Source organism: Schistocerca serialis, chromosome 3 (assembly GCF_023864345.2).
Source record: "Schistocerca serialis cubense isolate TAMUIC-IGC-003099 chromosome 3, iqSchSeri2.2, whole genome shotgun sequence".
Lineage (NCBI taxonomy): Eukaryota > Metazoa > Arthropoda > Insecta > Orthoptera > Acrididae > Schistocerca > Schistocerca serialis.
This window is the reverse complement of record NC_064640.1, coordinates 292494641-292521322: the sequence shown is the minus strand read 5'-3', so window position 1 is coordinate 292521322 and position 26682 is coordinate 292494641. Positions and strand designations below refer to the sequence as shown.

At 40.2% G+C, this 26682-nt stretch overlaps 1 protein-coding gene across 1 annotated transcript in view; it reads left to right on the top strand.

The window, feature by feature from the left end:
- The window catches only part of LOC126470079 (uncharacterized), a 325220-nt gene that overhangs the window by 237099 nt on the left and 61439 nt on the right, over positions 1-26682 (top strand). The window contains exons 21-23 of the mRNA XM_050097591.1: positions 10048-10378; positions 18042-18146; positions 22156-22256. Coding sequence (XP_049953548.1) covers positions 10048-10378; positions 18042-18146; positions 22156-22256 — 537 coding nt within the window. The remainder of the gene's footprint in view (positions 1-10047; positions 10379-18041; positions 18147-22155; positions 22257-26682) is intronic.

The window sequence follows — 26682 nt, the reverse complement described above, 5'->3', positions numbered from 1 at the left end:
GACTTGTGAAAGAAGGTTGCGTGACCCGGAAATTGCAACCCCGCATTTGGCAATCTATCTTCAGACCCAACTTCAGGTCTTTGGAACTATTCCACACTGTCCAGTGAAATTTTTACAACCCAGTAACATCCATTTAGAGAACACACTCCATGAATCAAAACACCAACAACATATTTCTGAGGGAAAATAAAAAATTCCAAAATGTGATTAAAAAATTGTAATACGCTAAAAGGTACATATTGTAGGTGCCTTCTATGCCAAATATAATTCACTCAAAATGGGTATAATTCTTTTTGTGGTAAGCTTAATGTGGTCTAAACACACACAGAACTCATCATGCCCATATCAGTCACAAAAACTGAGTTACATGCACACGAAAATGCAAAAATTTGAAAAATTACCTGAAAAACATTGATTTTCGAAGTGTGGTAGCACAAAAGGGACAAGTGGTATCCAAGCCAAATTTCACACACTGCATAAGTAGACCATAATGATGTATATGTCAAAATTTCAGCATATTATTGCAAGATATCGTGTATGTGCTGAACACTTCTTACACTGGTAAATTTTTTGTTCTGTGGAAGTGTCTATTTGTGGTCTGTAACAATAGTGACAGTCCAGATAATTTTTTGGGCAATGCCCCGATACCCTCAATAATGCTATTAGAGTATCTGTCCTTGCTGTAGCGATGGCCACCTGAGTTAAGTCTCAGACCACTAAGGAGTTATGCCTCTTTTTGTAATTAATTGGAGAGTCATGTTAAAAAGTGTGGGAACTGGTGAGGCTATCCCTATTTTTGTTCTACCAACCTCTGTGAATTTACTTACAGACCTACTTCATGGATGGGTCCCAATCCATTTCCCAAGAAATTCTAAATGTATCCACTGGGAACCCTTGGAATATTATCTTGCTAATTGTATCTACTTGAAATAACATAGCTAAGGAGGTTTTGAAAACTCATTAACAATTCCGACAGTGCGTAAGCATTCACTTGTCACAGTGTCTGTCAATAATGGAGATGGTTGTGATAGTTGTGAAGTAGTAATGACCATCTCTGAAGCTGCTGTGATGTTCGTTAGTCATTTTAGCACAGAAAGGCATTTATTCTAACAAGAGTTCGTCGCTTGTAATCTGTTGGTATTTCATGCTGTACAGATAATTGTGAAATTTCTTCATTCCACTTATAATATTCAATGCCTTCTGTACTATCTGCGATCAATGTGAGGTGGTTTTATTTCAGTGTCTCTGATGTGAATGTGATTGGATTCTGTGAAGTGTCCGATTTCTCGAGGGATAGTAGCATCTGGGTACCACACTGTAACATGTCCATAGCATCTACTAGTGGCTTCCCTGCTGCAAAATGGCAAGGCAGCGTGCTTGCAGCAATTATTACTTCAACTTCTGTGTACTCCAGCACATACCTGAGGCCATATAAATAGAACTCCTTCTCTGTGTATTGAAATTGGATCTATCAAGGAATTTGCAGGTTTTCTATCATTTGAAGACAAGTATCCCAGGTTTGTATATCATTTCTTCACAAAATATGGTCCATTTTTCCATAAAACGTGGAATAATAAAGTGAGGTATTCCACAAGAAGTTCATTTGACCATCTTGTAATGATTATATTGTCTACATAGTTCACGTACCCTAATATTTGTCCAGTAATCTGTTGTAGATATTGCTGGAATGTGGTCAAGGGCACTTGCTGCCCTGAATGATAGATGGAGTTACTAACATAACGAACAGGATGTATAACAACCACATACTGCTGTAACTCCTCATCCAATGATAGCTGTGAATGTGTGTCGACGTAGTTCACATACCCTTGCGTTTGTTGTGTAATCTGTTGTAGACATTCTATTTTTGAACATTTTTCCTGCGGACAGTCTTGACAATAAATCTTCATACCATAGTGTAGATAGTGCTACTCTGTGATCATGAGTTTAATGAGCTTTTGAATCTCCACAAATGAATTAGGTTCCATTTGGTTTCTTAATTACAATCTTCTAAGGGACTAAATGATTAGAATTGTTTTGTCAAATTACTCTAGTTGCTTCTGAGAAGTCTGCTAGTTTTGCATTAGCTGCATCCTTTAACATGAATGGGATGTTTAAGTGCCTGCAAAACTTGGGCATACCTCAGGTGTTTTTATTATGTGCACCATGTAGATGTGGTGTGACCTGGTTCTAGCACAAACAGCTCGGAGGACTGCTGACATAGTGTGTTCAGTTTGTAGTGCAAAATAGTTTCTGGAATCATATTTATTCCTTCACACATAGATAATGGAGAAGCTTTGGATGTATCCATCCTGAATATATTTCGCAACATGTGCTGGTTCAATACTGTTAATGTGATAGAGCACTAGACTGCTGTGTATTTCACTTTGAGTACAAGTTGTTTCACAGTGGAAGATCGTAACACTGTCCCTCCTTTCAGTCGTCGAACGAATGTTGAAATGGCAGATATTGAGATAACCGATCGCAGAATTGAAAAGCAGCTGCAATGACTTAGTGGAAAGGCTTTAGGACCAGATGAGATACCTACAAGATTCCATAAAGATTATGCAAAAGAACTTGCTCCCCTTCTAGCAGTAATTCATTGTAGATCGCTTGAGCAACGAAAGGTGCCTAATGGCTGGAGAAAAGTGCAAGTCATTCCTGTTTTTAAGAAAGGCCGTAAGACAGAACCACACAATTATAGACCTATATCGTTGAGGTCAATCTGCTGTAGAATTACAGTACACGTTTTATGCTCAGGAATTATGACGTTCTTGGAAAATGAACTGCTTGTCTATAAAAGTCAACATGGATTCCGCAAACAGAGATTCTGCAAAACTCAGCTCGCTCTGTTCCTCCATGAGATCCACAGAACAGTCGATAATGGCACTCAGGCTGATGCTGTGTTCCTCGATTTCAGTAAGGCATTTGACACCGTCCCGCATCGCCGTTTAATGAAAAATATACGAACTTATGGAGTATCAGAGCAGACCTGCAATTGGATTCAAGACATTCTTGCAGATAGAACTCAATACATCGCTCTTAATGCAACTAAATCGACAGATGTAAACATAATATCCAGAGTACCACAGGGAAGTGTGATAGGACCGTTGCTGTTCATGATATATATAAATGATCAAGTAGAAAGCATTGGATGCTCTTTAAGGCTATTCACAGATGATGCAGTTGTTTATCCAAAGTAGCAACGCCAGAAGATAGTAAGAATTTTCAGAATGACCTGCAGAGAATTGATGAATGGTGCAGACTCTGACAGTTGACCCTGAACATAAATAAATATAACATATTGTGCATACATAGGAAAAGAATCGACTACTGTACAGCTGCACTATTGATGACAAACAGCTGGAGACAGCATCTGCTGTAAAATATCTAGGCGTAACTATCCGGTGCGACCTTAAGTGGAATGACCATATAAAACAGTGAGAAAAGCAGACACAAGACTCAGATTCATCAGAAGAATTTTAAGGAAATGTAACTCATCCATGAAAGAAGTGCCGTATAAGGCACTTGTTCACCCGATCCTTGAATATTGTTCATCTATCTGGGATCCCTATAAGGTAGGGCTGATGGTTGGGGGGGGGGGAGATCACGAACGAAGAGTGGCATGTTTCACCACGGGATCATTTAGCTGGCGAGAGAGCATTACGAAGATGCTAAACAAACTCCACTGACAGACGTTACAAGAGATACATTGGCCATCACAGAGAGATTTACAATTGAAATTTTGGGACAGCACTTTTCGGGAGGAGTCAGACAACTTCCCTCCACATACATCTTGCATATTGACCACATGGAGAAAATTCAAGAAATTAGAGCCTATACAGAGGCTTACCGACAATCATTCTTCCCACGCACTATTCGCGAGTAGAGCAGGGTTGGAGGGATCAGATTTCCACAAAATACTACTAATTCCGTTGGAAATGCTTTCTGTATAAGGTAAAAAAGCTTTAGACTTTGGTTGCATCTTGCTATTGTTATCACTCACCTTGCATGATTGGTCAGTAGCGAATCACATGTATGATCTGTCTTTCACTACAACCATTCTGACAAAAGGTGATTACGAGATGAGTGAACTCAGTTGACCCAAATTTTGGGGTCTGAGATGACTTGGGCCCAGTGAACTAAGATACAACTAATTCTTTACTCACATGAAGTGTTAAGTGCTGTTGACAAGTGATTTCAAATTGGTTCTGTATTTCTAGGTTGCTATTGACACCGTACCTCACAAGCAGCTTGTAATCAAAATGTGTGCTTATTGAATATTGTCTCAATTATGTGACTGGGTTCATGGAACTCATGGTTTGTAGTAATTGACAGAGAGTCATAAAGTAAAACAGAAGTAATGCTATAGGCTCCCTGTTGTTCCTTACAAATATAAATGATTTAGTGGACAATCTGAGCAGCCATCGTAGGTTGTTTGCAAATGATGCTGTTGTTTAGCATCTAGTAAAATCATTAGAAGATCAAAACCAACTGCAAAATGATTTCGGTAAGATATCTGTGAGGTGCGAAAATTGGCAATTGTCCCTACATAATGAAAAGTGTGAGCTCATCTACCTGAACACTAAAAGGAATCCAGTAAACTCCAGTTGCATGATAAATCCTTCAAACCTTAAGTCTGTAAATTCAAATAAATACCTAGGAATTACAATTATGAACAACTTAAATTTGAAAGACCACACAGAAAATATTCTGGAGAAGGCAAACCAAAGACTGTGTTTTATTGGCAGAACACTTAGAAGATGCATCAGATCTATTAAAGAGACTGCCTACACTATGGTTGTCAGTCTTCTTCTGGAGTACTGTCATGTGGTTAGGATCCTTACCAAATAGGATTAAGGGAGTACCTCGAGAAAGTTCAGAGAAGTGCAGCATATTTTGTATTTTTAAAAAATAGAGGAGAAAGTGTCACAGACGTGATACAGGATTTGGGGTGGCCATTGTTAAAACAAAGGGAGTTTCTTGTTCTGGTGGAATCTCATCACAAAATTTCAATCACCAACTTTCTCCTCTGAATGTGAAAATATTTTGTTGACACCAGCTTATATAGGGAGAAATGATGACCACAATTAAGTAATGAAAAATCACAGCTCACACAGAAATATATAGTTCTTCGTTTTTTCCACACACTGTTCAAGAGAAGACTAACAGAGAATTATTGTGAAGGTGGTTGGATGAACACTCTGTCAGGCACTTAAGTGTGATTTGCAGGGTAGCCATGTAGATGTATGTTTAGATTGTTAAACAACAGTGTAGCACTGCCCTTATTTGCAGGTAAAATAATGATATTCAAAACCACTCCAATTGAGTGTAAAGCAGCCCTCTCAGCAGCTGTTATATTACTCTTGGGTGAATGTACCACAGTCAACACACAACACGCTTGCCTTCTAACCATCTCTGCATAATCAGAGGTAGTTTAAAAATAACTTGTTCAACAGAACTTATAAAATCAACAACACGTAAATGCTTGGGTGCCAGTGTAAAATTTAAACCTTTCCCTTGTCGTCATCTTGTTGAACAAAGTTCTGTGTTTGTATTCAGTCACTGTTTTATCCACAACACACAAACAATAAAAATGCAAAGAAACATAAACATACTCTTGTCACAGTGTGAGTTTGAAACCACACTAAATAGTTGTTTATCTCCAAGGGACTTGAGAACTGGTTGGTAGGTAGGTAGGTGTAGAAAGGGAGATGTGGCATGATATTTCATATCAGGAACAGCAGTGGCTGTAAGTGAGGCAATGATCTGTTTGCAGTGGCTATGTGGAAGGTATGTGCATCATCATCTCTGTAGGTGGTGTGGAAGAGAACGTAGTTGTGATGATACTGTGATACAGAGCAGTAGTGATCAGAAATGAGCTCTGTATACACACTTTCAGCTTGCCAGTAGGTCATATAATGTCATCGTATTTACCATTTCCATATGCGTGAAGACTTGATTCGCCAGTCTCTGCACTGCCTGTTAATAACTATAAACATGTCTCTTGAACCTTGTCAGGTTCAAGTGGAGATTACCGGCATAGAAAGGAGAGCAAGTACATGAATTTGTGAGTGTAACTGAGGACTCGTGGCATTGCCTATACACACAGTGGTTGAGAATGACAATTATCTATACATAGTCTAAATTAATGTTTTTCTGTCTGTATGTGAGGCGTGATCCCAGCAACTAATGTGGAGATTTTGATGTGATTTTCATTATTTTTGTGAATCCGGGATGGGTCACAAGTTGTTCACCAATACTGTAATACTGATTTGCTAGTGGTGAATATTATTCTGTTTGTACTTACATACGTAGATGTATATATGTACGTGCAACCCCCCCCCCCCCCCCCCCACACACACACACACACACACACACACACACACACACACACACACACACACACACACACACACACACCAGCTCGGTACCCAGAGTTGCCTGCTTATGTATCCATCTCTTACTCCCACCTCGCTCTCTGTCCATCTCCTCATTTCTCTGTCCATCTCCTCTTCCCTTTCCATCCATCTCCTCCTTTTCCCTTTCCATCCGTCTCCTCCTTTTCCCTTTCTGTCCATCTCCTCCTCCCTCTATCTGGTCCATCTTCTCTTCTTCACACTCTGTCTGTCCAACTCCTCCTACGTCCTTCTCTCACCACATAATCACCGCAATCCCAATTGGAAGTTGCTGGTTATTACATCCACCTTAGTATATATTAGCAGTCTCATTCCATTAATGTTGTACATGGAATTCTATCTTGCCCGATCATAGAGATTACTTTAAATGCCTGTTCCTAGCTGTGTTTGTTAAGACAAGCCTGGTGTCATTTAACAACATTTACGAGTAATGTGACAACTTTTTGTTGTTTATTATCGGAAGTTCAAGACACTCTTGAGAGACAATGGTTCGCCACCTAGGCATTTCTAGGAGATTGTTTCAAAGGATCATTAAATGCAAATAACGTTATATCATTATATTAATTTAATTTGTGAACAGTATCAACATAAATTGACCTAAGTCAAAAGTATTTAACAGATCATTGTTGCCGTGAACCAGGAAAATGTCACAACATTACGCTCCAGACATGTTAAGCTTGTAGCTACACATGCCAGAGAAGGTACTGTCTTTTCATGTTCTTTCCACCAGCCAAGAATATCAGTTTTTGCCTCTGCAAAACAGTACCCATGGTGTTTGTTGACATGGTCCACATTTCTTGCATACCTCTGGAATTTCAATGGATGTGGCTGTTTGATGGCCCGGATGTACTTATGTGTGAACCACAAATAACTGGAGAGAATGGAATCGTAATTTGTAGTAACATTCACTTACAATCATGTTACAGAGTCATAGAATAACAGGGGTATACAGTTGTGCACTTCCCATTCAGCAATATTTAGAGATCTTGTGGTACAAGTGCAGTTAATCCTATCATTTCAACCATCCATGTAACTTCTGCATTGTAATTTAAGTATTATCATGCCATCATTATCTAATACAGGGCTCAAGTGATCATCCAGAAGTTTTCACCGCCAGAGAAGTACCATGTATAGGGTTCGATAGTTGGCTTGTTCTAGATTATTACCAGCATTGAGTAACATGTTAAGCTCGTTTAGTGTCTGCTCTATTTCACTAACAGTGGATACAGTCACTGTAGTGTAGGTTATTTTACATGCATCATCCATCCACATATCAGTTTGGGAAGAAACTTTTTTTATTGGTAATAGCAGGAGTAACATGTGGAGACAGCACTTTTTTAAGAGCATCTGCAATAGACTTCACTCCATTCTTAAGAATAGTTGGATGAGGTAGTGTAGCCTTCACATCAATTTCACAACCCGCTTCAGCTGCTACAGATAACTAAATTAGCTATCTTTTAGAAACCTGAGGCATGAACCGTACCGATTGGTCTGAGATCTTCGGAGCACTTGAGTGCCACAGACTCGCAAGTAGTGTGCTTTAAACATGCAATACTTCACTAACTACAGCAGTATCAGAGTGAATAAAGAATTTTTCAATGGAATAATGTAATTTTTTAATGGCCGTCGATGATGAGGTGGAAGTTGTGTGGGTTCTCAATAACATAAGTGAAGAAATTAGACATTTCTTTTTGTGCTGTGGCAGAGCTTTTTGATAAGCTATTGACCTATTATCTCCACTGTTGCATGTTTAATACAACACTGTTTCGGGATACCATCACAGGTACAACTATATTAGCATATTAGTGACATTAATCTGTGTAAACTGTGCTGAGCTTTGGCAGAGGTCACAAATTTCGACACTGTAACAAGAGAAGTGTGGATGTTAATCAAAACTCGCCACTGATGACACTACTGCACACTTTAGTAAGAGAACAAGTTCATGAGTAGGAAGCAACTGCAGCATGCCGGCCGCTGTGGCTGAGCGGTTCTAGTCCAGAACCGCGCTGCTGCTATGGTTGCAGGTTTGAATCCTGCCTCTGGCATGGGCGTGTGTGACGTCCATAGGTTAGTTAGGTTTAAGTAATTCTAAGCGTAGGGGACTGATGACCTCAGGCGTTAAGTCCCGTAGTGCTTAGAGCCATTTGAACTATTTTTGAACTGCAGCACCACTATTTTTGAACTGCAGCACCACTATTTTCAGACCTGTCATACTCACAGAGCTGTAGTGGAAAGGAGAGAGCCCAGTACAGCAGTGAAGTAACAGCGGCAACATTGGACTTGCACTTCTTGCTCCGTTTCTGATCTCTACGGAGCACCTGAGAGAGGCCTGATCAAAAAATCCATTTGCCTGTAGATACGTGGGATTGTAAAGCAAGCAAATGATGTGGGCTGAATCGGGTGATTAGCAAAATGTGATCAGCAGTCAGCTGCCTGGGGTTGGTGTGCTGCAACTAGCCACAGTAATGAATTGCTGGAAACATGGCTATGGAAACCTGCAGAGAAGTAGTGACTTCCTCAGTGTCTTGGTAACAAGGGGCTAAGGTTTGGAGGGATGATATGGCTCCACTGTGGATGGGGTCACCATTGTTGTTTACCTGTGTTGGACTCCACTGTTGGTGAACTCAGGACTTAGTCAATTATACACCAATGACTTTCATCTTTGATGATAATGAAGCTTTCAGTACATTGCTGTCTGAGCAAGATTCTGTAATTATAAGTTTTGTTGACATTCACATTTTTACACCATCATATTAACAAATTCTGTGACTTATTATTTTTCAGTTAACATTGAGAATTGATGCTCATAAAAATTTGAGATCAGTAATGTGGAAACATAATTCAGGGATGTTGGCACATGTATATCATTGGCTGTGGTCAAGTATTGTATTCCAATTTATTTGTATGGGCTTCTAACAGTGACCATGAAGAGCATCCTTCGGATTGTAGGTAGAGAAAGAAGAAAGACAAGTATTACATGACCACTGTTTCACATTTCCTATAGTTTAAAACAGCAGATAACAGTCTCCAAATGTCTATTTAAAAAAAAATTAGCTTAAAGAGCGAGAGCTCAATAAAACACACAATAAATTTCATGTCATGCACACCGCTTGGGTGGTAAACTGAAGGTATCTTGTGATCTAACTATAAAATTGAAATATAAAATTAATATCCATAGGTAACTGTAATGTTATTGCAGTGTTTAAGCTGAAAGGCAGGAAGCACAACAGCACTGCTTATCATTTCAGTGAGTGAATTTTAATAGCAATGGAATGGAAATGAAGTCCCATGCTTCTTGACAGGGCGTAGGGGAACGATGCGAGAGACCTGCAGCACCATATTTGGCCAGGTCCTAATGGAGGTGTTTTGCCATTGCCTTCCTTCAACTGTAATGGGGATGGATGATGATGATGATGATGATGATGAAGATGACACAACATCCAGTCATCTCGGGGCAGGTGAAAATCCCTGACCCCACTGGGAATTGAACCCGGGACCTCATGCTCGGGAAGCGAGAAAGCTACTGCGAGACCACGAGCGGCAGACTAATAGCAATAGTTACCCAAATAATTTCATTAGAATAAACATTACGTTTATTACCAGTAGCATTGTATTGTTTTTTTTATTTTAGGTAGCTCCTGGTGTACCTTGCCATCCGATGACATGTCATCCTGCAGGGGTACTACAAGTGCCACATTCTGTTCCTGCACCAGGTGCACAGTCAGCCTCTTATCCTGTTGTCCGGCCATCTGTAACACCTGTACCAAAAGTCGATAGTCTTAACACCACGCCAGATGAAGTACACGCAAGTGACAACAAAGTATCAGAAGGAAGTGGGTACGATACTCCTCAGCCTCTTCATGACATCGCAGCAGAGCGTCATAGTACACCAAAGAAAGATCTACAGAAAAAAACAGAATTACTGAGTCAGAAAATTCAAGCACAAGTGCTACACACAACAGGTGAGATTCGTAACATTACTTCACTTTATTCATATGACACTGAAACATTATTTTCTCTCAAGTTAGTGAGCTCAGCTGGTTTTCGGTATAGAACAGTGTGCATTGTTATTACTTAGCAGCACTTGACAGGAATTGAAGCAAGTTATTTTTACTGTTAACTTATTGCTTTTACAAAAAGACACAGAAATAAAGGCCATCCTTAGGAAATTTAAGATTTAGTATATAGAAAGACTGACCAGTAATGAAAGCAGTGCATTTGGCCAAGTATTATCTCTGGAGCTAGACAGACGTGCGTATATGAAGCTCTCGCTAAGTTAAGTGATTAATATTGAAATAAGAGCTAATTTAGTTAATATTACATTTTAGACTAGTGTATATACTTCTTCTCTAGGCTATCTATTGAAGGTTTCACTTTTCTGACCATATTTAGATAAAAAAGGAAGTATTTCGTAAAAGGCCAGTAGTTGCTGGTTTTATTTAAGTTTTTTAGTCGTAAATTTCGCGAGAGTGTAGATTTTCATTTTTGACTAGAGTTATCGCTTCAAAGTCAAATTAATTCATGTCGATCATACAGAGCTAGGTAGTTAAAACTTTCAGAAGTAAATTTAAAAATTTGTTTACATCATTGTTTATTTACGAATTAGTAGGCTACAGGTTACGAAACTACTGTGGTCTTGTGCCAACTTATTCTCTGCTTTTGTGTGAAGTTTGTCTATCAAACCATGTGTGACAAATGTGGTGGTTACTGTAGAAATTTGAAAGAGGGAGTGTTCTGTGTAGACTGTAAATTATGGTTTCATTGGGGCGAATGTAGCGGCGAGGAAACGAGGGTAGAAAATGAGGCTCTTCCATGGCAGTGTAGGTTATGTAGAAAGGATAGAAAAATCGCTGAACAGGAGGCAAAAATTTGTGCCCTTAAGGCAGAATTAGAAAATGCGAACTTGGAATTATCTAGGTTAAGAGAGGAAAATGAGACTGGGAACTGGGAAAAGGTAGCAAGCAAAGGGTGAAATAGGGAAACACTTGAAAAAACTCCAGAAATTCAATTAGTAAATCAGTTTGGCTTGCTATCTGAAGTGGAGGAAGGGCCTCATCCAGATGTAGTTGAAAATACACTCCTGGAAATTGAAATAAGAACACAGTGAATTCATTGTCCCAGGAAGGGGAAACTTTATTGACACATTCCTGGGGTCAGATACATCACATGATCACACTGACAGAACCACAGGCACATAGACACAGGCAACAGAGCATGCACAATGTCGGCACTAGTACAGTGTATATCCACCTTTCGCAGCAATGCAGGCTGCTATTCTCCCATGGAGACGATCGTAGAGATGCTGGATGTAGTCCTGTGGAACGGCTTGCCATGTCATTTCCACCTGGCGCCTCAGTTGGACCAGCGTTCGTGCTGGACGTGCAGACCGCGTGAGACGACGCTTCATCCAGTCCCAAACATGCTCAATGGGGGACAGATCCGGAGATCTTGCTGGCCAGGGTAGTTGACTTACACCATCTAGAGCACGTTGGGTGGCACGGGGTACATGCGGACGTGCATTGTCCTGTTGGAACAGCAAGTTCCCTTGCCGGTCTAGGAATGGTAGAACGATGGGTTCGATGACGGTTTCGATGTACCGTGCACTATTCAGTGTCCCCTCGACGATCACCAGTGGTGTACGGCCAGTGTAGGAGATCGCTCCCCACACCATGATGCCGGGTGTTGGCCCTGTGTGCCTCGGTCGTATGCAGTCCTGATTGTGGCGCTCACCTGCACGGCGCCAAACACGCATACGACCATCATTGGCACCAAGGCAGAAGCGACTCTCATCGCTGAAGACGACACGTCTCCATTCGTCCCTCCATTCACGCCTGTCGCGACACCACTGGAGGCGGGCTGCACGATGTTGGGGCGTGAGCGGAAGACGGCCTAACGGTGTGCGGGACCGTAGCCCAGCTTCATGGATACGGTTGCGAATGGTCCTCGCCGATACCCCAGGAGCAACAGTGTCCCTAATTTGCTGGGAAGTGGCGGTGCGGTCCCCTACGGCACTGCGTAGGATCCTACGGTCTTGGCGTGCATCCGTGCGTCGCTGCAGTCCGGTCCCAGGTCGACGGGCACGTGCACCTTCCGCCGACCACTGGTGACAACATCGATGTACTGTGGAGACCTCACGCCCCACGTGTTGAGCAATTCGGTGGTACGTCCACCCGGCCTCCCGCATGCCCACTATACGCCCTCGCTCAAAGTCCGTCAACTGCACATACGGTTCACGTCCACGCTGTGGCGGCATGCTACCAGTGTTAAAGACTGCGATGGAGCTCCGTATGCCACGGCAAACTGGCTGACACTGACCGCGGCGGTGCACAAATGCTGCGCAGCTAGCGCCATTCGACGGCCAACACCGCGGTTCCTGGTGTGTCCGCTGTGCCGTGCGTGTGATCATTGCTTGTACAGCCCTCTCGCAGTGTCCGGAGCAAGTATGGTGGGTCTGACACATCGGTGTCAATGTGTTCTTTTTTCCATTTCCAGGAGTGTAGGTTGAAGCAGAATATTAGCTTAAAGAAAAATGACAGGTCGGGACCAAACCAGAATAGGAAAAGAAGTAGTCTGCTTATAGGCAGCAGTCATGGGAGCAGTGTGGGCCAGCAGCTTCAGGAGAAATTAAGTGCAGGGTACCAGGTCACAAGTTTTGTGAAACCAAGTGCTAGCCTTAGCCAGGTGTCAGAAAACATAGATCAGCTATTTAGCAACTTCGAGAAGAAAGATCAGGTAATTATAGTTGCAGGGGCAGGAAACAGCCTGGCTATGAATCAAAGATACAGTATTAGGAGTGACCTGGATAAAATAGGAACAGAAACACAAATGTGGGGTTTGTGAAGGTCTTTCAGCGCCATGATCAGCTCTGGGTAAACACATGCTGTAACGCATCTTAACACTGAGCTGAACAGGATGCTCCAGACACCGGCAAAATCTCAAATACGTGTTGTTCCAGTAAATGCTATTGGTAGGTGGAGATACACTACACATGGCCTGCACCTGAATAGGTTGGGGAAAAATAAGTTAACTTCTCTATTAGCAGAAACTGTAAGGGGGCCCACAGTCACACAAGGGGGTGATCCCTGTGGTTAATGGGTCCAAGCACACAGATTTTTTAGGTTAAAGTCCAGACAGACAATCAAGATAAATAGAATAAAAGAAACTTCATGTACAGTAAATAGGGGTAAAGCTAAGGGCAGTATCATCCTACTTCATCAGAATATCAGGGGAATAAAAAATAAAGTAGATTAGCTATTAGTGTGTTTAGATGATCTCAAAAATAAGAATGAGACTGATATACTCTGTCTGTCTGAACACCATGTAACTGTGGGCATAGATAGTGTCAGTATAAGTGGGTATAATTTAGCATCTTACACTTGTAGATCTAGTATGGATAAAGGAGGAGTTGCCATTTGCATAAAACAAGGCTATAAATGCAAAACGGTACAAGTAAGAAAATTTTGTGTTGATCAGCACTTTGAGGTTTGTGCATGTGAACTTCGGCTAGATAATGTAGTATTGATATTAGCAACAGTGTACAGGTCCCCATTAGGAGACTGGGAGCAATTCATAAAAAAAGTTTTACTCCCTATTATGCAGTCTGTCGGACAAAAAGAAGAAGTTATTAATCTGTGGTGATTTCAATGTAAACTTTCTAAATAATTCTGAGAGGAAAAGTGAACTAGAAGTGTTATTAACAACATATAACTTAGAATCAGTGATCAATTTCCCTACGTGTATAGCTCAAGACAGTAGCACACTAATAGATAATGTATTTGTACAGAAAGAGGATGTAAAACAATCATATGCTTTCCCTGTGGTAAATGGATTGTCAGACCATGATGCTCAACTGATTAACTTACAAAAACTAACAGGGTGTACAGTTCGAAAACCATTAAGTAAAAGTGTAAGGTCGCCCAACCCAGTATCTGTAGAGCACTTCAAAGAAAGCTTAAGAAATGTTAATTGGGGAGATGTAAATAATGAGCCAAATGCTAATGATAATTGCAACATATTTCTTGATAAATTTATATCCCTTTTTGAACATTGTTTCCCAACAAAAGTTACTAAATGTAACACCACACACATTTCAAAGAAACCTCGGATTACTATAGGTATTAAAGTGTCTTCAGAAAGAAAAAGAAAACTTTATGAGACAGCAAGAACTAGTAAAGATGCAGAAGTAGTTTTACACTATAAAAATTATTGTAACATCTGAGAAAAGTTGTAAAGAAATAAAAAAATATGTATGTTAGAGAACAAATTAACAACTCCGGCAATAAAATCAAATCAATATGGAATGTTGTTAGAAGGGAGACAGGAAAAGTAATCACCGGGGTAGGTAGTTTTACTATTAAGGAGAACGAGACCATCCTAACCAATAGTACACCAGTAGATAACGTATTAAACAACCATTTCTTAAGTGTAAGAGAAAAAATTGGTGAGAATAGTTCGAAAGAAAAAGCCAGGCAGTACATGGAGGAGTCTGTTTTGAAAAATTTAGTCAGATTAAGTTTCACCTAACAACCTCTTGTGAAATAAGTAAAATTATTAAATCTTTGAAATATAAATATTCTGTTGGAGTAGATGATATCTCTAATAAGATATTAAAACAATGTGGAGCAATTACAGCTGATGTTTTGAGTCACATATGTAATGCATCAATAACTCAAGGTATTTTCCCAGACAGGTTAAAATATGCCATTGTCAGGCCGCCCTACAAAAAGGGGGACACCACAGATGTCAATAATTATCGGCAAGTATCCTTGCTTACAGCATTTTCAAAGATCTTTGAGAAAGTAATGTACTCAGGAATGGTTAGCCATCTCAACAGTAATGGGATACTTAGTAAGTCACAGTTCGGATTTCAAAAATGCTGTTCCACTGAGACAGCAGTATACAATTTCACTGTCCACATAATAGAGTCTTTAAATAGTAAAATGTCACCAATAGGAATTTTCTGTGACTTGTCTAAAGCATTTGATTGTGTGAACCATGACATTATGTTACAAAAATTAGAGTTCTATGGTATAAATGGAGTAGCATATGAGTGGTTTAAGTCATACCTACAGAACAGGAAGCAAAACGTTTCCTTATATGGGTAAAGTGATTTAAATAACCCCACTTCATCTAATTGGGGCGAAATTACATTAGGTGTTCACAGGGTTCAATCATGGGTCCCCTTCTGTCCTATATATATGTCACAACAGTGACATTCATGATTATAATACCAGAAAAAAGAAAGACTTACACTATCCTTTACTCAACCTATCTTTGGCACAGAAAGGGGTAAAATATACTGCTATAAATATTTTCGACAAATTACCATATGAAATAAAATGTCTGACAGACGGCAGTAATAGCTTCAAAAATAAATTGAAATCATATCTCTTTGACAACTCCTTCTATACCATAGATGAATTCCTGGATAGGAATAAATAAATCTATAAATATAGTATATGCATTTTGTGCCATTTAAGGGAATGGGGTAAATAATAGAAATATTAATCCTTAACCCTGTATTGTAATATAAATAATAAAAAATCTTGTTTCATATGTGTATTTCTTGTGCACTTGACATGTTCCACATCATAATGGCTACCGTACCGTGCGATTGATCAATGGAACACGCAACCAACCAACTAACTAACTAACTAACTAACTTTGTGAGTTAATGCAAATGAGTAGAAAAAACAGTCCTATAATGTTTGAATGCAGTATTAGTGGTGTGCTGGTTGACCCAGTCACATTGATTAAATGTGTGGTGTGCTGGTTGACCCAGTCACATTGATTAAATATCTGGACGTAATGTTGCAATGTTATATGAAATGGAACAAACATATAATATGGTAGTAGGAAAGGCAAATGGCAGACTTCAGTTTCCTGGGAGAATATTAGAAAAGTGTAGCTCATCTATAAAGGAGACCACATATAGAACAGTTGCCTGATCCATTCTTGAATACTGATAAAGTGTTTGAGGTCAAATTAAAGGAAGACATCATAGGACTCGCACAGAGGCATGTAGATGGACATTGTTCCCTGACTTCATTTGTGAATGTAACAAAAAAGGAAATGACTAGCAGTGGTACTAAGTACCCTGTCGAGTACCATATGGTGGCTGATAGTGTTTGTATATGGATGTATATGTAGAGCATGATGAAACTGCAGTTTCACTTGACACGTTTCAGCTTAATGTCAGATGTCTGGCTGGTCAGTGGGCAATATTTTTTCCTTCTGAGCTCACGTTCTAGATGGATTCAAATCTTCAGTCTGCTTGTATCTCCTGCCTATACTTCCAATATGTTGCAGGACAGCCTTTGTGGAGATTGGAAACAAAAGACTGATGTTGCAGCAAATTAAACTTCTATGTCAGTTTGTAGGATGTGCTCAGTTGAGAAGTTAGTGTTTTCCATGATTTTCCATGATACAGGCTGCAAGCAGTTCATTTTGACCCAAGATATATAGACTGGTCAGATTGATGTAGTCATGTGAGTCTTTTACAGTGGAGCTTGATCTGTTTCCATGGTGTGGAAGAATGCTTCACTGCACAGATGGTAAGTTTGATGCTGCCCAGTCTATTTGTAATATAATGTTTTGATCCCATTAATTTGCCATCTGTATTCTGAGGGAGTAATATATTTGCAACAGATACAATCTATAGTGCACAAATCAATGATGATGCAGGTATAATTTGCAGAGCAGAACGAGATTACTGTTCTCAAAAGGCTTAGTCCCGCACCAAAACTTGATCCTATCAAATCCAAATGGCCATAAGTGCAACACAGTGTAAGGTAACTGGTCTTGCTCCCCACTAAGCTTAGTGGCCTGTGAGGAGGTGACAGGAAATGGATTTATTGCCCATGCTATAGGCTCACTCCGTCACAGAATGGAAATGGCAATTGAAGTAAAGGCCTCTGAACAAGATAAGATGCGGTGAAGAATCCACGTGCTGTGCTACCTTTGGAGCCAAAAACATCTAAATAAGAACTGTCATTGTTTCTCTCTTAATTTCACATACTCTACAATACAATGTATTTAAGCAGTCCAGGTCTCTAATAACAGGAAGTAGGTGGCACAGGTTACCTTGCATGTTTCTAAAGTGTGCTTGCATTATACCAAATGTCAAAAAGTTAGTACCATTCAAATCACTGACAGAGTGTTCATACTATCATGAACAGTGTTTTAAACACTGTAGAATGACTGGTTCTTATGTAAAAGGTCAAGATGCTGAAATTTTGTCTCCAGCCTTTAGTCTGTTCCGCCAAGTATACTTGGTGTTACAAGAAACATCAATACACAATGAAGGCTAGGCTTTTGTGGCTTTGTGACGGCTGTAGTGCTGGTCAGCCAGAAGAATATTGCAGCCATTTTTATCATGAGGTTGAATTGAAGCGTAAAATCAATGTGTTACCATTACTTTCTGTGTTTCTAGATACTGTGTCACTATCTCACAGGTACAGTAAAGGTTAGGGTAGCTACTACAGAGGTACATGACTGGAATTTCCGGTATTCTGTGGTTAATAACAGAAGTTTTCTCTCTCTTCCTCTGCCTTCATTTCTTCAATTAGCTGTTATTGAACGAAAGTTGTCAAAACATGTCTATAGCAGCTGCTATTAATGTTGCAGATGGCAGAAGAGACTCGGCACCAGCAATAAGTGCACAGAGAAAGGGACGTTTCAGTGTTGTGACACATTCAACAGCTCCTTCGGGATCACAACAAAAAACGACAGGTGAGAAATGATACAGCTGGCTTTCTCCATTCAAGGGTATGTTTCAACCATAGTATATTTGCTAGAGCAGTTTCTGGTGAAAAATGTGTATATAAATTGACTTTTCTTTGTTTCTGACATATCTGTAACATAGTGTCACCTTTTATTTTCTTTGTCTTTTATATATAAAGATAGTATTCCATACTGCTAATGCACCCATATTTATTGTTGTGTTGTGATGTCTGTACTACAAAATTTTAAAATATAAATATTTTCTTTTGAAACTAAATAAATGTCAGGTGTGTGTGTGTGTGTGTGTGTGTGTGTGTGTGTGTGTGTGTGTGTGTGGGACGTAGGGGGGGGGGGGACAGTTTTATATATTCATTATTCATCGATGAATTTTGTTGAATACAAAGACTGCATAAAAATCTGTGACTCACTCTGGTCCGTGCCAATCGTCAATACCATTTCCAGCCATGAATGAACTCATATCACAGCACATTAGCTGTGTGACTGGTCATGACTCTGAAACAACAAAATATTGGTGCTGCAAATCTCAGATGTCCCATCTCAATCCCCACTGCTGTCACTAATGGCCCTCTTTTGGAAAGTCTTAGTAGAGTGTTCTTCTGTTTATTATTTAGTGTCCTTATATATAGCCTGGCATCTGACTGACTTGAATATACTTAGTGACCTATTGGTCATATCCAAATATCTCTTGTAAATGACAGTCTATACCATGCCTGTGGCTGCTAACTCATAGTAGAAATTCTTTATTCCTAATTTTCTTCTCTATTCTAATATTTCAAAGTATATTTGAAGTATTCTGCATATATCTTGCATCTATACCTTAAATCCTTGTAGATAAATTTATCATTCATCAACTTATCCCATTCAAAGTTGTTCATGTTAGCTAAATTTGAAAATTTTAAATCACCCAGCATTCTATTGTTACTAGCCGTTATATGAGGAATGTTGATGATAGATTAAGATAAATATTGCCACGTCGAAACCACAGTCAAGTCAAAATCCGAAGGCAGAGTCTCCATTGAAATGCAACTCTTAGCACTGGAAGCACATTTGTTACTGACATCAAAATACAGCCAGAACAACTGACCACTTGGACAGAGAGTGCAGCTATTTATACAAACATTGAATATTCCAGAATATACAAATGTTACAAAATTAAGAAATTTCAACAACCTTCTATAAATGCTAGTTACTAAATAACAAATAATTATTAGTTGTCAGGTTTGAACTGCTGACCCACAGCACGCCAGACAGTGACACAAACCACTACACTACACTACACTACACTGCAGCTGGTAGCATTGCAGTCTCTCATTTGCTGTTTCAGAAGTTCTTATTCGAGCTGACTACAACAAGAAGTATAGCAAGGCCGTGCAGGCTGCACTTTATAACCCTTACAAAATCTTTATGGTTGATAATGAACTGGAGTTTCAAATATTGAAATTTATTCCTGAAATTCGACTTAACTGTAATGGGTACAGATATACTACCTAAAGTGACATTTGAAAGTTTGTGCTAAACTGGGACTCAAACCCGGATTTCCCACTTATCTTGAGCAGTCGCCGTGCCACTTAGACTAGCCGAGCATACTCCCCAGACCAATGCAAACTTTCACGTCACACACCTATCTATTTCTTCTCACTAATAATTAATAGATTTACATACACTCACACATCTCATGATTCCCATTTGGTTTTAGAATCAATACCTGTTACAGAATTTCAGTAATAAATTTCAATATTTTAAAGTGTTGTGCATCATCAAAGATGGACCTAGGACGGAAATCACAATGATAGCCTATAATTTTTCATTGTCTTGATTATAAAACCTGCACAGGTATGACGATATGTGCAGATGTGGGTAAATGAATCAATAATCTATGAGATAGATAGGTGTGCGACAAGTGGCAGCTTGGGTCAGTCCGGGGAACATGCTTGGATACCATAAGTGGTAAGGTGACCACTCATGATTAGCAGGAAATCAGAGTTCGAGTCCTGGTCCAGCAAAAATTCTTATATGTTGCTTTATGTAGTACATCTTTCCCTAATAAAGTTAAATTGAATTTCAAGAATAAATTTCAACTTACAAAACTGTCAGTTTTTGCTCACACTTAATGTGGCCAACCGTAAATACACTTCCTGTTATTTTTCACCACATTTCATGAGGCTTCTAACACTCTCATGGGCACTACCAATAACAGGGAAAACCCTCTGTTTTTATTGCACATGCGGTGTCCAAAAAACGCGCGCACACACACACACACACACACACACACACACACACACACACCAGGCCGACCATTTGGGTTCCCAATGCTCCACCCCAGGGCCAGACGGTGTTCACATTCAGATGTTGCAATGTCATTTTCTTGTGGGCAAGCACTTTCTGTTTTATACGTATGACCACATTTGGGCAGAGGGCAAGTTTGCTCACAAATATGTCTGATGGACATAGGGGTCTGCTAAGTGTTCAACTGTGTTTCCATCCTGTTGGTTTGAGATGGCAAGGTTTCATGCAAAAATACACATTCAAAAAATTGGAAAGCAGTGCATCAAGTTATATAACTAACAATGGTGCACTACCTGAAGCTTGGATTCTTTACATCGTGTTCTAACCAAGTGATAAAACAAGGAGTATGTATTTAATTGCAATTGTGCACACCTGTAGTAGTCTGAAAACAACTAACTGTCAGTAACGGTGGAAGTTTTCTGCATTGTAAGGCTAATTTTGAATTGTTAAGAGTCCAACTTCTAAAATTAATTAATTAATTAATTAATTAAGAAGTCCTAGGCAGACCTATGGGAGTGCTCTGACTTTGAGGGAAAGCAAAATTGTACTGAGTATGTTGCTTAAGAGTTCTTCAGAATCCCCCAACCAACCCCATCTCCAACCGGCTGTAGCTCAGGCTTTGTCTGATGTTATTGTTGCTTTCCAAAGGCGAAAATACAGGTGAAAAGATTCTGATCCTCTATGCAGAAAAAAGAGCTGCTACAATTTTTAACATTAAAAGTGCCCTACCATCAAAGACAGTTTGAAGACCAGTTTTCTGTGTGGTTTTGAAGGCTAGTGAGAAACTGATAGCAGCAGGTGTTGTTTACAAAGTATAACATAATTGTAACTATATTCCAAAACTTCCCTAACGTCCTTTGTAAATGTATAAGGGACAGTCAGCTGAAAACAAGACAAATGGAAAATTTAAGCTGACTATCTATTATTTCAAAAGCAATCACCAAAACTGATAATACATTTATCCCACTATGAGACAAGATGGTCATTGCCTTCATGGAAAAATGTAACCAGTTACCTACGAACCAGGATTGACATAGCATAGTTTAAACAACCCTGGCAACGTGTCGGCAGTCATTATCCTGCAACAGAATGATGCTGTTCACAAACATTCCTGAGTACTTGGGCTTCATGGGGCACTTCAATTTTTGTAGGGGGTCTACGTACCACTGTGCATTAATTGTGCCACTGTGTTCCAGAAAGTCAATGAGCATTTGGCCCTTGCAGTCAAAGAAAAAGTTCACCATGACTTTCTGGTAGCTGATATGCCTATTGTTTCAACTATGCTACAGAAGTTTTGCTGGGGAACCCCTACATGTCCTCTGCACAGTCCCGATATCTCCCTGTGTGATTTCCATAACGTTGGAGGAATGAAGAAAAACATTTCTAGCCATCAATTTGCTTCTGACGAAGAGGTCCATGCATAGGTACAACTGTGGTTCTGTAGGCAACTACTAACATTTCTCCATGAAGGCACTGACCGTCTTGTCTCACAGTGGGATAAATTTATTAACAGTTATTGTGATTAGTATTGAAGTAATAAACAGTTTATGTACTTTTTCCATCTGTCTCATTTTCATTTGAGTTACACGTATAATTTGAATGGAATTTCAATTAAATACAAAGTTGCTGAATATTGTTGGTTATTGTGGTCTGTGTTTCTTAACCTTCTCCAGAAGGATTTATGTTTCCATGCCTACTTTCTTCATTTCAGATGTTGCAGCACCTCAGAGAGCAGAAACTGCAGCAGTTACTGTGTCAGATGAATCTACTGGTTCCATTCCTCCATATATGACAGGAATTCCCCATATGCAGGTGAAGTTCTTTTTTTTTTTTATAAGGAAATAGTGCTGAAGGTTGTGTAACATGAGTTTGTTTCTAATATTTGTATTTGTTTTATTCATTTCCAGTATCGCATAGTAGTCTTGTTCTGCAACATTGGTGTGAATTGTAGTAGTTCAAATAAGAAACTTCATTGCTGTATGGTGTTTAAATATGTTTGAACGAGAACAGATAATTATGACGGCTCTCTGAGATCAAGATCCATTTCCCAATTTCTGACCTGACAGTAGCAGACAATGTCATAATGGACCCTATTGCAATCTCCAACACTTTGGGCTGCCATTTTGCAGAGATTTCGAGCTCCTCCCACTATCATCCTGCCTTCCTCCATTGGAAATGAGCAGAGGACACTTGGGCGATACCCTTCTCTTCTCAGAATCATGAGTGCCACAATGTTGCCTATACTATGAGAGAGCTAGATCGTGCTCTCGCTTCATCCCAATGCTCCACCCCAGGGCCAGACGGTGTTCACATTCAGATGTTGCGACGTCATTTTCTTGTGGGCAAGCACTTTCTGCTTTATACGTATGACCGCATTTGGGCAGAGGGCAAGTTTCCCAGATGCTGACATGAAGCCACTGTCATACCCATACCTAAGCCGGGTAAGGACAAACACCTACCTTTTAGCTATCGCCCCATTTTTTTCACCAGCTGTGTTTGCAAGGAGATGGAACATATGATTCGTGCCTGGCTGGTATGGTGGCTCGAGTGTCACAACTTACTAACCACTGCCCAGTGTGAATTTCAAGCACTCCATTCAGCAGTTAACCATCTTATCACTTTGTCAAACCATGTCATGAATAGTTTTCTGTAGAAATCCCACACTGTAGCTGTGTTTTTCGATTTGGAGAGAGCCGACACCTGCTAAAGGATTGGTATCCTCGGTATTCTCTACAAATGGGACTTCCATGGCCACATGCCCTGTTCCCTTCTGGAATTTTTAAAAGATTGAGTTTTCGAGGTACATGTGGATTCTGCCTTGTCAGACACCTTTATCCAGGAAAACGGTGTGCCTTGGTGTTCCGACCTGAGCATCATCCTCTTTGCTCTCGCCTTTAGCCCTATTATGGCCAATCTCCTCCCTGGCATCTGCAGCTCCCTTTTCATTGACAATTTTTCCATCTATTGCAGTTCTCCATATACTTGTCTCATTGCGTGGCGTCTTCAGCAATGTCTCGATCATCTTCACTCGTGGAGCATCAACAGTGGCTTTCGTTTTCCACTGACAAAACTTTTTGTATGAATTTCTGGTGGCACATTAGTTTCTTCCACCGTCTTTACATCATTGCTCTTCTGTTCGTTGAAACTACAAAATTTCTGTGGCTCATGCTCGATAGGAAACTTTCTTGACCCTCCAAATGTGTCTTGTCTGACAGCCCCCTGTGTGGGTCCCTCAATATCCTACGTGTCCTCAGTGGTACTTCCTGGGGAGCAGATTGAGCCACCCTCCTCCGTTTGTACCTGTCCCTTGTTTATTTGAAACTAGACTGTGGTTGTTTTGTTTATGCATCTGAACATCCATCCCTCTTATGCCATCTCAATTCTGTCCTCCATCGTGGCATCCGTTTGGCCACTGGTGCCTTTTACACTAGCTCAGTTTGACTGTCTGTATGCAGTAGCTGCCGAACTACCATGATCCTACTGATATGACTTCTCCTCAGTAGATATGCACGACATTCATCTGCCATGCGTGGCCGCCCATCCTATGCCTCCTGGAGTTGGCTTTCAGCTCTTACTCCAGCAGCTTAACTTCACACTACCTGCAACGTTCACGGTTGGTGTGAACCCTTCACCATCTTGGCTTCATGTGGCGGCCTGTGTTCGCCTTGGCCTTCATTTGCGCCCTAAGAACACTACTCCAGCCTCGCTCTATCGCCTTCAGTTTCAAGACCTTCGCATGGAACTTCGCGATAGTACCTTTGTGTACACTGATGTTTCTCAGACAGACCTTGGCGTTGGGTGTGTCTTCGTCATTGTCACTGACATTTTTCGGTCTCAGCTTCCAGAACACTGCTCAGTATTTACAGCAGAGCTCTTCACCCTGTATCAGGCCATGCAGTACATCTGGTGACACAGGCTTTTCATTTGCATCAGCTGCCCCGACTTTCTCAGTTCCCTTCAAAGCCTCTCTCTGCTGTACACCGTCCATCTCTAAGTGCAATGGGTCCAGGATAGCTGTCACTTGCTCACTCTTGATGGAACCACTGTGATGTTTATGTAGGTTCCTGGTCACGTCAATCTGACAGGAAACAAGGCTGCTGACGCTGCTGCCAAGGCTGCAGTCCTTGTACCTCAGCCCGCTAGTTCTTCCATTCCCTCCAACGATATCTTTGTTGCCATCTATCAGCAGGTGGTATCAATTTGGCATCACCACTGGTCCTCCCTTCATGAGAACAAGCTCTGAGTTATTAAGCCTCGTCCTGTAGCTTGGACGACCACCTCTTGGCCCCCTCGCTGTTATGAGATCATTTTAGCTAGGTTGTGTATTGGGCTCTGTCTTTTTAGCCACCACCATTTCTTAAGTGGTGCTCTCCCACCACTTTGTGCTCATTGCATTCAACCTTTGATGTTCCGCCATTTCCTGGCGGAATGCCCTTTTTTTTAACCACTTGCATTCTCGTTTGTGTTGACTGTCTGAAATCTCGGCCATTTTAGTGAATGACGCGCGGCCAGTCAATGGCATTTTACTTTTTATCCATCACATCAACATGGCGAAGACCATTTAATTATTAGTTCAGGACCTTCATTTCTCTATGGCGTATGTTATAGACCTTTCTCCTCATCCCTGTTTTTAGCTGTCCTCTCTTCCGTCAATTGGGATTAACATTTAGTCAATTTTAACTCCTCACTTTGTCTTCGTGTTCTACAGTTCTGACATGGGCACGTATGACCTTAGTTGTTTTTGCGCTCTAAAACGAAACAAAGAAACAAGAACAGATAATTAACTCAATGGCAATGAGGAAATATTAATATTTCAAATAAGTTAAACAGCATTTTTTTTTAATTGTTCCACCAATGTATCAGATATCCTCTACATGCTATCATACATGTATGGTGTTTCTTTCATAAAATCCTTAGCTTTCATTGTTTGTCCCATTTTTGTAGTGATTTGTCTTCCTGGTCCTTGTAGAGTTACTGTTTATATATGCGATATTCTGTACACAAAAAAGGTATTAAAATATTGTACAAAATGAAGTGTTCGATTCCAAGTAAGGTTTGTTTTGATCTTATTGTCATATTCAACTCGTCAATTTTCTGCTTTCGTCGTATCAGTGTCCATGTTCAGGTGATCATTACTGGTAATCACAGGTAGTAGTCCCTTGATGCTGTACTGACTGACAATGAAAGCACAAACATTACTAAGGAAGATGGAATAATTTGCTTTCAAGCAAGGCACGAAATCTCAAGCTGTTTCGTCACCTGAAATCAACTTGAATAACAGAACTTTTGTTATGAAGTGATGAAATATGATGAGATCTTCAGCAGAAAAATAAGTTGTTAACCTGTGTAGAAAAAGCTCTGAAAACTGCTGTAACAGTTCAAAACAGTCTAGTAACAAATACAAGAAATCACAATTTGCAGAGCACTATGGTGACAAACAGAATGGAACTGCAGCTCAGCTGGTGTATTACTAGTTTTCACCGGTGGTTCAGGTTGTTAACAACTCACCTAAACGTCATATCGGCAATGCTATGTGAACTCATTTATAATGAACAGTATACAGTTGAGTAAACCTATGTTGCTGCTGTTACTTCTGTTTCTTGATACGGAGCTCCAAAGATGCGGAATTTATTAATACCACTGAGCAACGTACATCTGTATCTACATCTATGTGTTTACTCTGCTACTCACAATGAAGTGCCAGGCAGAGGGTTCAGTGAATGACCTTCAAGCTGTCTCTCTACCGTTTCACTCTTGAATGGCATGCGGAAAAAACGAGCACTTAAATTTTTCTGTGTGAGACCTGATTTCTCTTATTTTATCGTGATGATCGTTTCTCCCTATGTAGGTAGTTGCCAACATAACGTTTTCGCAATTGGAGGAGAAAACTGGTGATTGAAATTTCACGAGAAGATCCCGTCACAACAAAAAATGCCTTTGTTTTAATGATTGCCACTCCAATTCACGTATCTTGTCTGTGGCACTATCTCCCCTACTTCATGATAATACAAAACAAGCTGCCCTTCTTTGTACTTTTTTGATGTCGTCTGTCAGTTCCACGTGATGCGGATCCCACACCGCACAGCAATACTCCAGAAAAGGGCGGACAAGTGTGGTGTAAGCAGTCTTTTTAGTAGACCTGTTGCACTTTCTAGGTGTACTGCCAATGAATCGCAGTCTTTGGTTGGCTCTAGCCACAACATTATCTATGTGATCGTTCCAATTTAGGGTATTTGTA